At 36.5% G+C, this 15,242-nt stretch overlaps 1 protein-coding gene across 2 annotated transcripts in view; it reads right to left on the reverse strand.

The window, feature by feature from the left end:
• Positions 1–10,314: 10,314 nt before the first annotated feature.
• ST8SIA4 (ST8 alpha-N-acetyl-neuraminide alpha-2,8-sialyltransferase 4) overlaps positions 10,315–15,242 on the reverse strand; it is a 103,889-nt gene continuing 98,961 nt past the window's right edge. For both annotated transcript variants that reach the window (XM_030848505.2, XM_030848514.2), the window contains exon 5: positions 10,315–14,638. In XM_030848505.2, the coding sequence (XP_030704365.1) occupies positions 14,356–14,638 (283 nt within the window). In that variant the 3' untranslated portion in view covers positions 10,315–14,355. The remainder of the gene's footprint in view (positions 14,639–15,242) is intronic.

A 15,242-nucleotide genomic window follows, 5' to 3' on the forward strand; every position in this document is an offset into this window, starting at 1 on the left:
ATAATTGTCCATATTGTCAAAACCTATAGGAGTATGAACATTTGATGCTGGGCACTGGGATTAATGCAACGTATCTTAGGTCTAAATTGGAACCAGATGACCTAGATGTATTTCTCATACTTCGGATCATCCTGCAAATCCCAAGACAGGCCAGGTTCCTTGGGGCAGGAGGCTCATCACAAGGGTGGGGTAGAGATGAAGGCAGGAGCTAATGTCCATGTGTCCAGGCCTTCTTCCCAGAGCTGGAATCAAGGTTGAACACCTGGTATCTGACTTTTCAGGAAAGTCTGGAGTCCAAGGGTTGGGAGCACTTGCTTAGCTTTGAAGATGCAGAGCAAGGAGACCAGCATCCTCTCCCACAGAGCCCTGGAGGGCCGGACTTTAGAATGAGACACTACCAGGGACCCCTGTGTCCTGGCGCAGTTGCAGAGTCAATATGCACAAGCAGCTTCTGCCTTAAAAGGAGTCCACAACCCCTTCCCTTCAGATGAAATGATATGCCTTCTGGGTCATCTGCAGGTTGTTTCTAGTGTTTTTCTTACTCAAAATTGCAAATAAAAGAATTTAGATTTAAAAATATAGTGAAACATTTTTGGTCCAGACAGAAAGGACAGAGTGTTTATGGCCTGAGTGTTGTGGCCAATGCTAGATTACTCAGTATGAAAACAACCAGCCTCATGCGAACACAATTTTGTTGAAAGGATTTGATGATTGATTAAAAAAATATTAACTCATCTTGGAGACTTATTTTGCTTTCTTACAACTTTTACTACATAGTAGTGTTTCTATTTTTTATTCTATATGTAAGGGTGCTATACATTTTTAAGGGTAAGTTCTCTAAAGAATGTACTTCTTGCCTGGCTAGAGCTAACTTATGTTCCTCTCTCAAGCTACAAAGATTTTCTTTGTGGATAACCTGGTGATATTAACATATAACACTTACCAGCAAAAAATTTTGAGATCTTGAGTTGATCAAATTTTGAGTTGCAGCAATTGGTGGTATGATAACAAGCTAATGCTGCATGAAAGAAACAGTTAATCAACTTCTCTTGAGAATACCAAGATAACAGAAAGGATCTGGTCAGTACTAATTGATGGTTAATAATTAACTCATTTTCACATTATTAGTGTACTTACTATTTATTATTCATCAAACACTACAGTGAGAAAATAATTTCAAACTTCAAGAATTTCCATCATTAATTGCCATCTTTTTGTAGAATCAAATACATCCTCAATTGTAAAACCGTAATTTTAGGTGAAAGTAAAACAAAATAAACAAAACAAATCTTACAATTCATCTGTAAACACTACCAATGCTAAAAAAGCACCCTGACTTTAGAGATTTAGAATATTAAAATGTGGGTGGCTTGGAATCAAGGAAACGCAGTAATTAAATAATTCACCCAAGTAAAAGTATCACAGACCTACTATGTGCCAGGTACTGTGAGAGGCACTCTAGTCATAACACACAGAACTGATACAGAGCTGATACAAAACAATCTCTGTCCCCAAGTTGTCAACAGTTTTGACAGCTTTCAATAAGTAATAATAATAAAGTTTGGACAGTGCGTTGGTATGGGAAATATAGTTTGATGTTTGAGCTGAGGCCCAAACGAAAAACAGATGCTAGTCAGAGAATATGTAGTGGGTGCCAGGAAGGGGGTTCTAGATAAAAATAGTAGACGAGTAGAAATAGAAAAAAAGGATGGTGCTGAAAAATGTAGTATGGCTAGAACATACTGTTTGGCCCATGAAGTTTAAGTGTCAAGAATGCAATTAAAGAGAGAAAAAGATACAAATTCCTGAAGGAAAGAGTGATGGAAAACCACATTTAGATCTATAGTAGCTATCATTTCATGCAGTCAGGCTCCTAGTCACTCTGAGGGCATCTTCTCCTTGAGATACCCCTTCTCCTTGGAGTGAATGGAATTAAATGTTTGTGGTAAGAGGAATGTTGATGGAGGATCAACCTGCAGTTAAACGAACTTTTGACTTGAGACTTACAGATGGGCATGTGGAGTACATCTTGACACAGGCAGAGAAATTTCGGCTTTGCATCTGGAAAGATGGAGGGAGGATGTCATATGAAAATTATTCTTTCATTGGAGTATTCCAACAGATAGGATTTTTAAAATTTACATTCATACAATAGAACACTAAATAGTAGTGAAAATAACTCATAATAGTGCCGACATGCATCAACATAAATATAGGCCATACCTATCACGCTTAGAGAAAAATCCATTGGTAAATTGATAAAGTATGATTCTACTTTTACTCAGATTAAAACCATGCACAATAAACCATATATGATTTAGTGATATAAACATGCAGTAAAATTATCATGGGAAATCAAGGGTTCTATATTTTATTTTGTTATGAACATACGTTAATATATATGTTAAGGTTTCTATTAACAAATAAGGTTATTTGTTATGAGAAACTAGTTCCTTTGCAACATTTCTAACATCTAGTGCCCTCAGTACACAGTATATCACAAATTCTTCTCGCCAGTAAAATTATTTTCTATTAATTATCACATCTTAGCATATCTAGGTGTCTGACTATACAAGGGTATGATTATTCTCTCTGGTTAACAGATAGTTTGAAAAGCAGAGATTTCACAGCAAGTGCAAAAGCCAGGCCAGGCCACGCCAGGCCTTTTGTCTATAGCCTTGGGATCCTTCCTGAATAGACACAACCCGATTATTGACTGTGAAAGTCCCCCACAATTTATCAAAGAAGGACTGTGGGGGGCTGTGCTCGCCAAGTCAATAGTCATTAGCTCTATGTTGCTATTGAACACTTTAAAAGTGGTTCAGGAAAATCTATGAGTTCAATATTTTGGGAGACATCAACCTATGTGTCCCTGATGTTTTTCCCAACCAGGGCCCTGATTTTGATAAAAACAAGCTTCCTTGGTTGAGAGTTTTACCGTCTTTGCAGCTGGGGTAGTCAGATATTTAAGTTTTGGACCAGGTCCTCAGCTTTCTCTGACTTCAAAAGAAGAAGGCATCTGTGTGATCTCCCAGGGAGTCCCTTTCTTTATCTTTTGTATTACTTTTCAGTTACCTGTCAATTAGTAGTAGCTTTTTATTATGTTTTTCTAGGGCATCAGTTATAGTGCTTAACAATAGCCATTCAATCCCATTGTCCTTAAAATGACCATTTCCCCTTTACCTGTTACTGGGGTTAGTATACCATCTGAATTCACTGGGTGGCCCAGAATTCCATATCAACTACTTTATTTTTATTTATTTATTTTTTGGCCTTGCCACCCAGCATATGGGATCTTAGTTCACCAACCAGTGATGGAACTCGAGCCCCCTAAAGCGGGAGGGCGGAGTCTTAACCACTGGACGGCTAGGGAAGTCCCATATCAACTACTTCTAATGAACTGTTGTTTATCCCTCAACTCACATCTATGGGCTCTTAGGGAGTTCCCTATGACCAAGTGACAGAGAGGGAAAATTCTGGTCTGGTTCTCAGATGGGTCAGCTTAATAGCTTGATGTAAGCTGAAAATGTACACCTGCTGCACTTCAGCCAGTCTAAGTATGGTCCTACAGGACAGTGGTGAGAGAAAATCCTTCCAGTGAGCAGAGTTTGGAGTAGTATCCTTGGGCATTCACTTTGTTGAATTGGGACCTAGACAGACAAAGATTGGAAGACAGAAAAAAAGCAAGGCTGGAGTATTATATGCAGATGGATTTGGGGAAGGCATAAAGTTTGTGGATTATTGTGCATCTCATATTAATGTATGATAGAGACATAAAGCCTCTATCACAGAAGAGATGTTCAACTGCTAAGTGAACAAGATGGCCCATCCTGCTGATGTCAGTAAGCTCATTTCTCAGCCAGCACAATGTTTGTGCAATGGGCCGATGAACAGATTGTCCATGGTGGCTGAGATGGAACTCTGCATGGACCCAACAATGTGGGTTCCCTCTCCCTATGGCTGATTAGCTATTGCCACTGCTGGATAGATAAACTGTCAATGGCAGCAACCAGTGCAGGCCCTCAAGTTGAATTTGGAAGCATGTTGAAGCATGTTGGAAGCATGTTGAAATTAGACCCTTTCAACCTTAGAGGAGGCAGTGATTTAATCCCACCAGAACTGACACAATTTTGGATATGAATTTGCTTTCCTACATAGAGTACTTCTGCCAACCCTACCATCCAGGCTCTTACAAAATACCTAATTCATTGGGATGGGATCCTGCAAATTTCCTCAGATGAACAAGACAATTTTATGGCAAAAAAAGGTGAGGCAACGGGTGACTTACCATGGAATCTACTTGTCTCATTACACAACTTATCACCACAAAGTGCCAGACTAATGTGATAATGGAACTATCTGTTCAGTAAAATGTCAGCTCAGAGCCAGAGCAGGTTTGGTATGCTGTTCTTTAAGATGTGCAATATTCATTAAACTAATGTCCAATATTTGGTGCTGTGTCCCTAATATCTAGAACATCAGTTTTGTAACCAACTATTAAAGGTACCATTGGCTCCTCTTCCCATTACCCTTGTCAATCCATTTGAAAATTGTGTTTCATGTACTCACAGTTTAGACTCTTTTAGCTTATAAGCCTTGATTTCTACTGTGGGAATGTTTTTTCCAGGGGACACAGTAAAGATCTCAATGAACTGGAAGCTAGAATTACTGCCTTATCAAATTGGGCTGCTCATGTGCCAATGAACCAATAGGAAGGAAAGAGGTTCTGATGCTGGCAGGGTATTGACACTGATCATGACAAAGAGCTAGAGTGGGTGCTATTTGATGGGGAAGGGGGAGGGTATATCTGGGACCAGGAAGATTCACTGGGTGTGTCTTGGTGCTTCGGGGCCCAGAAATAAATCTGGGTGGATGATTGCAGCAATCAGGGTCTGCCACAGACAAGTCAACTAAGTGCTCAGACTCCTTGAAGATTTGGGTCACACGTTGGGTAAGAAACCCACACTAGCTGTAGTGAGGGAGCTCTGGGAAAGGAGATGATGAATACCAATTATGACGTGGAATGATTTACAGATGATGGAACTATAGCTGCCAAACTAATCCTCACACATAAATTCTTCTGTAAAGTTTACAGCCAACTAACAATTTGGAGAGTTGGTTATGGATTGGAATTAATGGAGGGCCCAAGCCCATGCAAATGGTGCCCTGGAAGGACTATAGCAAACACCTTGGGTAGTATCTCATTTCTTCTCTGCCTCACCTCTCATTTTAATCACTAATTCAGCAAACTGTATTGTGCAGACGTGTCAAGTGTTCATTGTCCTCCTTGCGTGCTCCTTGGGTGCTTTTCTAGCATATGCTTTGGGACACCTGTGGGAGCTAGCTTAGAATTCATATGTGCAGCTCAGAAGTTCAGGGAATTTATGACTCATAAAGAAACTCTCAATGGAAGGTAGGATCTGATGGATAATTGCTTCCTTTTTACACCCCTTGAATCCTGAGATGCTTATCATAAATTTCCTCAGATAGTCCAAGTGGGATTGCACACTCAGTATTCACAGAAGCAGTCAGTTGGAAAACATATCTTTATATAGGCTTTCTCTCCTTTACTGTTACACTTTCCCCATGTCTTAGCCCACTCAATATGCTATAACAAAATATAATAGACTAGGTGGCTTATAAACAACAGACATTTATTTCTCACAGTTCTGGAGACTGGGAAGTCCAAGATTAAACCACCAGCAGATTGGTGTGTGGTTTGAGGGTCTGCTTCCTGGTTCAAAAACAGCCATCTTCTTGCTGTGTCCTCACATGATGTAGGAAGTGAGGGAGCTCTCTTGGGTCTCTTCTATTAGGACACTAATCTCATTCATGAGGACTCCACCCCCATGACCTCATCACCTCCCAGAGGCCCTCCACATACCATGACATTGGGGATTGGGTTTCAACATAGGAATTTTGGAGGGACACATATATTCAGTCTATGGTACCCTGGTTCCACACTTCTGTTTCCTGGAAGCATTTGCCCTATAGAGTATTTACATTAAAACCCCTTTGAGTTGTGTTTTAAAAGGAACCTATACTGTGAATATGACATACATATGCACATTTTTCTATGAATAGATTCCTTAATTTTATTATCTCCACATGGTCATACATCTGCCACTTTACAAAGCATTGGAATTGATAAGATCTCTAGAGGTGTGATGATAAAAGAAGACAAGAAAAATCTTATCGAAACACGTTTTAGGTAAGGACATAAGAAAAGGAGCCCACAGAGAAGAGAGAAGGCATGGTCATTGAATGAGAAGTAGTATTAGAAGGTTCCCATTCCACGTCTTGGAAAGTTTGGGCATATGGATTTTTATATTCTGGAATCATCACAAAATCAAACTTAAAAGTCATGGTAATTTGGAAACATGTATTGAAGTGACAGAAATAAATCACTTTAAAAAGTCATTACTTGGAAGTAAGCACAAGATGCTTTCTTTTATGTGCATTCCTTCAAGTTGGAAATACAAAGTAAATATTAAGACAGAGACATTTGGAAGTGGAGGGTTTTGTATAGTGGATAATTTCAATAGGTCTGCGGTTACTTGGTCTTTGTAGTAAGTGCTTGGTTTAGGGTGAATTTCAGCTTTATTAAAACTTGTAATTCAACAATGATTCTGGGGAAGTATGGTCAGGAGTGGGGTGGAAATTGTGTAAATTCCATAAGCAGAGATTGTTTAATATTTCAGTTTTTTAGGATAATATTTTCTCAAACCCTACTCATTAGATTATAAAAACAAAAAAGAAAAAACAACAAAAAAAACCCCCACTGGGTCTTCTGTGTTAATGGAGTATTGTTTGTCTTGATTTTTACCACCTGACTACAAATCACCTTCAAAGTAGCCTGTGTTCTCTGCCTGGCCCCTTCTGTACTGCCCTAACTCTCTGGGCACTCTAGGAATAGAGCACTTGCCACTAAAGGATATGATTATTTATTTTCATGTTTTTCTCTTTCATCTAAAATTTTATAACCATTAGAAAAGGTATTCCTCATGTTTCATAATACTGCCTAATAGGTAGTATTACTTTACAAAAGTTGAATAAATGTAACCATTTTATAAGATAAATTATTTTTAGATTTTACATGCCATCAAGATTTGCACATACATGTTAAAAGAATTGATAAACTCACATAAGAAAACATGCCATCAGTGTCTATAGAATTAAATAAAATTACCCCATAAATGAATGCCCAGTATATTGATAAAGAGTAGGACTGTGAACCATGAATACAGATGATTATTCTAACAGCTCACAAGAACACTAACAATTACAATGTCTGTAGAAAAGCAGAAAGTATTCATGCTTTTCTTTTACTAAGCCTATGTTTTACCTTTGAGAACTCAGCAAATACAGTCTTAAAATAAAAGCCCGTATTTTAAAGAAGAAAATCCTTGACTTATTAGGAGAGCCTTCAGAAACATTTCTTCATATATGTACATGGTAAATATTACACATTGGAGCCTGCATCTACCCTGTTACTGTTTTCTACCTGAGAGACAAACGATCTATTTGAACACAATGACCGTCTGCCCAAATCATGGAGATGGACGAACACAGAATCCAAAGCAGCACAACTCTGGTGGTAGTGATCTTTCCTGGAAAACATCTGCTACCAGCTGAGTGTGTTTACATTTTGGCAGCACTGGCAGATGTGCTTATAGACAGCCCATCTGTGTGGTGATGGAGGCTGGAGTGAAGGAAGCTGGGCTGGACAGACAGCAGAGACACAGCTTACTATAATACACTGAGTTGTTCCGGAAAATGCAAATTATCACCTCATAGCATGTTTTTTCCTTCCTGTGTTATTAATGTTTTAAAGCTAACTAATTTGTGTATTGCCCAGTATAAGCAATAAAGTTTAGGTTTGGGACTGCTCTTAGGAATGTAGTCATGGTATGATTACTATTTTAGAAAAGAGAGTAATTGTTACTGTAAAAATTAATGTAAAAAGTTTAGAGAATAAATATATGTTTAAAATATTTTCCTATTTGAAAATATTATTCAAAAAATATTTTGGGCTGTGGGAAAAGAAAACACTGAATAAAGTAAGCATCGACCTTTCTAACTGAAGCTTCTTATCTGTTCTCTTCTTTTGTGTTGTTTGCTGTATTCAGAAGTGTTATCCAAAATCTGTTCTGAAGAACATAATTTCATACTTAATGGAAGTTATATACAAAATTATCCATGACTTTTTAAACAATAGAAATATCTCTCTTTATCTCAAGATTTCTCTGATCTTTTTCTATGTTAATGTATTTTCTGAATCTCCAAGGAAGAGATATACAGAGTTGTCATCCACTGAGCACATTTTTTGGAGCCTGTCCTGGACCAGTGTTCTCTTGTGTTCACTTGAGAAATTCCACTTTGGGGACTGAGTCAGAAATCAGCAATCTGGAAGCAAAAATATTTTTAAAAGAGATATTTATGTTAGCATTAGATTCTTTCACATAATTTATTGATTGAGATTCCAGAAATTAAGTACCTAAGTGACGGAAGTCTATCTTTTAAGAATGGATTGAATAATACTTATAGTCTTCTGAGAGTATTTATTTATTTGTTTGTTTTGCTTTCATGAACTCATGCATGATGAAGCCAGTATATAGGGGAAATCATTTAAACTGCTCCTTAATTTGGAGATTAGGTTACTTCCATTCTCAGGAAAAGAAGGAAACTAGTAAAAAAAAAATCAATATAAAATGGATGAACTTAGTCATCTGCAGAATTTCAACCTTAAGATATTTCTGTAAATATCATCTAATGCTAAATTGCTAATGGAGATGAAACACCCAGATTCAATTAAAATGTTTGTATAGAAATCTCATAATTAGACTCTAAAATGACTGCAGTATGATCAATTTTGTGGTACATAAAGTCAGATTCTAACATAACAGTAATCCAGCTTGCATGAAAAAAAGACAGGAAGAGTTTGGAGCAAGAATTATCAGTGTTTATGCAGAACCATCCAGGAGACACTGCCCTGAAAGGCATAGTTCTTCTTGTTATTAGAGATAATCATTTGTTTTTCACTTATTAGACTGCCCCAAAGTCTATATGATATACCCTGCCTATAGACTTACCTCAACTTTTAATCTGTGCTCCATAAATAATGACTTATTTGCAAACTAAGTTTCCCAGGAAACTTCTTGCCAGTTAAAAAGTATTGACATCAAAATCTGATCATCGGGCTTCCCTGGTGGCGCAGTGGTTGAGAGTCCGCCTGCCGATGCAGGGGACATGGGTTCGTGCCCCGGTCCAGGAGGATCCCACATGCCGCGGAGCGGCTGGGCCCGTGAGCCATGGCCGCTGAGCCTGCGCGTCCGGAGTCTGTGCACCGCAAGGGGAGAGGCCACAACAGTGAGAGGCCCGCGTACAGAAAAAAAAAAAAAAAAAAAAAAAATCTGATCATTAAGGAGGTGGACGCTGAAGTCAGACAGACCACTTGGATTCAAATCCTTGTTTTCTCACTTCTGACCTTTGTGACCTTCAGCAAATCACATAATCTCACATCTATAAAAATGGGATATTACAGCTCGCATCTCACAGGCTCATGATGAGGTCTGATTATATCCCAAGAATACAAAGGGATTCCCCACTGTATATAGATTTTTGAAAGTAAAAATTATGCAAATACAAATAAGATTGATATTCATCAACCATTGTTAATGGTTCATTGTTGGTCTCTAGCAAATGTTTCAAAATTACAAAAGGTTAAAAGTGACCTCATGAAAACAAAGTTAATAATTTCTGGAGAAAATAGTGCAGTCTGAAAACATAGACTAGCCAGTTCTAGAAAGCCATGGAAGATTTAAATATGAGGTTTTCAGAATCACCCCCTGGAAGGTGAACTGCAAACAGCACCAAGTGAGTGGAATAGCAGTCAACATCACAAGTCACAGGGAAGCCATATGAATGTGCAATGTGTAAGGAGCCACTGGCTTCTTCAGCCACGAAGCTGGAGTGACCCACTGACAACAGTCAGTGGGAATACAAATTGGATATAAATGACTGTAACTTGTGTAACACTCCATTCCCTCAACCACAAACAGAATGCACTACACAGAAAACTGTCAAGGATCTCCTGATGTTCATGGGCTTTTGATATTGTTCATATTGCCAGGTATACACTTTAAATAAATGATTTGCCAAATTGCCAATGGGTGGGGCTGAGGGGGAGAGAAAACAGAAGCACTAGCTAAAGCTTGTTAAAGCTTTACACTACCATATGTTGACATGTAAAGTGGAACAGAGGTCTTAGATATAAGAGATAAGAGAAAAATTGAAAAAAAATGGGGGTTTAATTTATTTTACAGTTTTACAAATGATAAAACAGTAACACCCAATTGCTATACATAAACAAAAGGAAAAACAGTGTTGAACAGAATGAACTTGACAGAATAAACCTCATCTTTCAATTCCACAAATGATGTAAGAAATACTCAGTAGCAATTATCCTGTGCAGCAATACTATCTCTGTAAACTCTTTTTTTTACCCCTGCTATATACATTTGAAACACTTGTGCTTTTGCCTACACAAAGAAACAGTATTTATTAAAAAGTGCTACTTAAATGGGGAGACACAGAGTCTGGAGCCACAATCTGAAAACTGCAATTCAAATACATTGCCAGCTTGAAGACATTTTTTTAATTTTTTTTTTTAAAGATTTGGATACACTAGACCCTTATTGTAACTCTAGGTATGAACAATGTAGAATTCAGTTATAAATAGATCCCTTTAAAGCAGGTTAGCAACTGAAGTTTCAAAAGAACTTCTTTATTCTAAAGTGGTCTCATCTCCAGAGTGCTTCACAGTGCAGGCCCCGAAGACATTAGCATAACACAAATCTAGTGTGTGTATGTTACAGACTAAGTGTGTATACACACAGACACACATATATAACATTGTATATACGCATCACACGTCTATTTGTACTATGTAGATATATCTATAACACATATATAATAAAATATCTATTTCTAGGTGGGCTTTATTTGGATTTTCTTCCATCAAATAGGAACAATAACCCTCTCTAGCTCAATCTGTCAAACGTTGGTATATTGATGTCTGATGGGGAAACTCTCAAACTTGTAGAGGTAACAACTAACTATACATAACTCTTCCTACACCCCTTCCACAATTATAGATACTCCAACAATAACCACATGAAAACAATTCTTTTATGAACCAAATACCACACTGTGTGCATTATGACTAACTGGCTCAATTAGAAATAAATTACTTTGTTCACCCTTTTCCTGTGTACTAGCTTAATAACTAGTTGGTATGTACACTACCTATAGCATTATTTAAATAAATTGTTTTTGTAAGCATATATGTAGAAATTCCCATTAGCAACTGATATATATTTCGTATGATATACAATACATAAAGACATTTGAATGCCCAGCACCTTCTTTCAGACAGAAAAACTTCCACAGTCATTTCATCAGTCCTGTGGGCTGAATCATTAGATTTGCCCAGAAAAGTCTGTTACTGATTTATTATTTTTATTCCAGCAACTTAATTTTAAGTATAGAACAGGCTGGGTAATAATGATGAAAATGTTTCCATGGCCTCTTCATGTCAACAGCACAGTAACAACCATGTTCTCTAAAGGACAGGAATATTTCACAATCAGCTGCCTGAGCATTGCCAGGTACAGGTTTAAATCGTGAAAAGGAAATAAAATATTAAAGAAGTGAACGTATGATAGTCTTAAAAGAAAAAAAAACCCCAGATATTTCAAATATGTATTTATAATTTGATTTCATCATTATCCCTTTTGCCCCCTGATCGGTTAAATCTCAATTCTTTTTCTTATTCTTGCTGTTAGCCTTCAGTGATTTCCTTGCCCTATCCCCGTAAGAAGGCCACAGTGGATCGCGAAGGGAAAGGGGAGATGGAAAGGTATACAACAGGGAATGAATTGGTCTTGTACAGTTTGTCTTCTTTGAACACTAAATGCCTTTAATTGAATTCATTCTTGAGTATTGAAAGTTCCCTGAGATGAACAAAAATAGTCTCAGTCGATACTGAAGCCCTTTTTATATGCTGAGCATTTTCAGAACTGGGCACTGTATTTAGAGAACACAAAGCATAGGGTAACAAAGCAATGTGAAGCTAAAAAGGCACTACTCTATGTACATCTATGAGATAAACAATGCACAGAACAGTGAATGTCTGGGATGCTTTTGCTGTGGCCTTAAAATTGTTTAAACACATTTGTTGAAAATGCAGTAAAAATGGCAAGGTACCTTGCTGCTGCTTTTTAAGACATACTTTTAATGAGTTCTGACATGTATTTTATCTACAAGAATTTACTCATGACTTCAAAATTTTTATTGAATTCAAATTAAAGGCTACTCAAACAACTTGTCTGCAAATAGTCCAAATTAAGTAATTACCTACTTTTGATTCATTGGGTAAATCAGACTTTTCAACCTTACATTCAAAATATTTATCTAGTACTTTAAAAACTTCCAAGAGGTAAAAGGTTCAATGATAAAAGTACATCATATTCTATCCATTTTTAGCTATGTGTCTTTATGGATTCTATTTTATGGGTTCTATTCTGTTTTCTTAGAGACACATAAATTCTCAGGAAATATAATCTTCTGTATCTCAAGGTTCTATCATATTTTTAAAAAGAATACCACATATTATTAATATATTGAGAACTGTAGTTACTGTGAATATCCTTTTTCTTGATAACAAATATATATATATATATTCTTTATGCTATTCATTCTTTTTCAGACGGTCTTCCCTAAGAAACAAAACATACATACTCCTCATGCTATTTCTTCTTTTCTCAGACTGCCTTCCCTAAGAAACAAGAAGTAATCTATGTTGTTTCAGGTCAAAAGTAGAAATGGGAACGCAGTATTTCTGCTTTCTAAAGAAACAATTTACCATCAGAATTACCTACCAGCATAGTAATTACCAGAAATTGGCCTATTGGTCAATTCTATTATGTGTTAAAATGTTTAAAAATCACTTTATAAAGAATTTCATGTGTTTCTCTGAAAACACATTAATGTGATAATGTGAATAAATTTAACTGTAGAAAAAATATTGGTCAATTTAATTAATCTGAAGTGCAAAATACTGATGTACAGTTTCATTGTTAAACCTCTTAAAATTAATCATCTCCGTGATGAAAACAATACTCTATTAATCATATTATTTCTGCTCTAAGAAAATTTAACAATAATCTAGAGAGCATGCCAATCTTTCCATCTGAATAACAAGGGGGATATCAAAGAAAAGTCACATTTCAGCCCTATCAAACATTTATTCTAATGGGCAAAATGCTTCCACAAAATCATTATGAAATGTAAAAGCTGTGGAAACTTCCTTCAAATAAAAATAAAGTTTGAATTTGGAAAATTTAAAATGCCTAGAGACAACTTTAGCTTTAGTAGCGTAAATAATATATTAATATGTTATTTTCATGAAAGGAAAATGGTTTGTTGTGTAGACACATGAGTATAATCTTTGGTACCAAAAGAACATTTTTTTCCTGCTAATTTTACCATCTCAAATGACAGAGTTTATCTTTCCTTTAGAATGGCTCAAAATTACTGAGTGATACAGTTTATCTGGTACCTTCTACACTGTTGGGAAAAAATCTGGAGGTTTAGAGTTGTGCAAAATAAAACTTTTTTTACAAAGTCATTGTGTGATAACCCTTTAAAAATACAAGAACTTTAAAAATGATCACTTGAAGGTTATTCATCTCATTCATTTTTATCTCAGAAGGATTTTCGAAGCACCCCAATACCCAAACCAAAAGAGATTCCAGAAGGCAAACAGAACAGAAACAAAAACATAAAGTTCATGATCAGACTCAGAATCCTGACTGAAGGCATTTATTTGAGTTATTTAATCTTATGGATTTCACTGCTCAAACTGTTTCCATCTTGATTTCTGCTGACAGGACTGTTCAGTTTCCCCAAGGGCTGAGTTGTGTTCCTGGGTTCCTCTTCTCATGTGCTTGGCGTTGCAGTGGCAGCCCAACAGTGATGAACATTTTTGCTTCATTAACTAATGACGAGTGCATTGTTGGATCTTGTAAACACTACTGATTATACATTCAAACTGTGTTCTTAGTGGAAGTGGCACTTACTAGGACCCTTGAAGTCAAAATACTTAATTTTCAGAGCACTTTGCAGGTATTTCATCAGTTGGTAGTGCATTTCTCATGAACGTCCTTTATCACCTTTCAGATAAGTGGTGGATGCTGAAACCCAGTCTCGTTTTGGATCCTGTTTTCAAATCTTAGGAAGCATCTTCAAGAAAAGAAGTGCATATTCAGTCTGTCTGTATGTTTCAGATGTGCTTTATTGCTTTATGCACTTTCCTGTTGTCAGTTTCAGAGCTCCTCTATTATGTAGCACATTTAATGTTTTGAATTCTAATGGCATTCTATGAGGGCTTGCATTGGAAAAGTACCTGTATTTTAAGTCATCATAGTAATGATATTTGACAGCTTTTCCATTCAGATCCTTAGGGAATGGCCAGAATCCATACAGGTGAATTTCATCACAGAATCTTGTGGCTAGGGTATACATGAGCAGACCTGTGCTGGGTCTTTTGATGGGAACTTTGTTTGTCAGCCAGTAACTGGGGAAAAAAACATACACACAAGAGAAGAATTTAGAGAAACGTTCAACATACCCTACAGCAAGTACACTTTGTATAATTAAAGTAAATGAAATTTGAAAAGTAACTGTATGAATGACATTCAAAAGACTGCTGAAGAAATAATATATTTCTTAAGAATTTAGAAAGTTGAATGCATTTATTTTATCTTTCTTATCCTTTATTTTCTTGCTTATTTTGCGGTCATATGAATAGCCAAGGGACCTGGAATGTGAGTAAATATTACTGTGGAATCTTGTATTCAAAAAGAACTAGAACAAAACATTTATATAACCTACAGAGTAGAATCTTCTCAGAAAGGGTTAAATATGACTGCAAAAAGTAATTGGGCAGTGATTAAGTAATTTTCCTAGATAAAGAGGATTTGAAACTATGCCTATAGGTTTTCAAAATCTTTAATATTTCAATTAAAAATCCAAACAAATAAATGCTTTGCCTGTATTATACTGACTTATTCAACTCCAACTTCTAAGTCACATTTTACTAAAGCTAATTAAGAATATTGCCTCAACCTGCAGAACAACATAACACAAATAACAAATATTTGTAAATAGTTCACCACTTA

This window comes from Globicephala melas, chromosome 3 (genome assembly GCF_963455315.2).
Source record: "Globicephala melas chromosome 3, mGloMel1.2, whole genome shotgun sequence".
Taxonomy (NCBI): Eukaryota; Metazoa; Chordata; class Mammalia; order Artiodactyla; family Delphinidae; genus Globicephala; species Globicephala melas.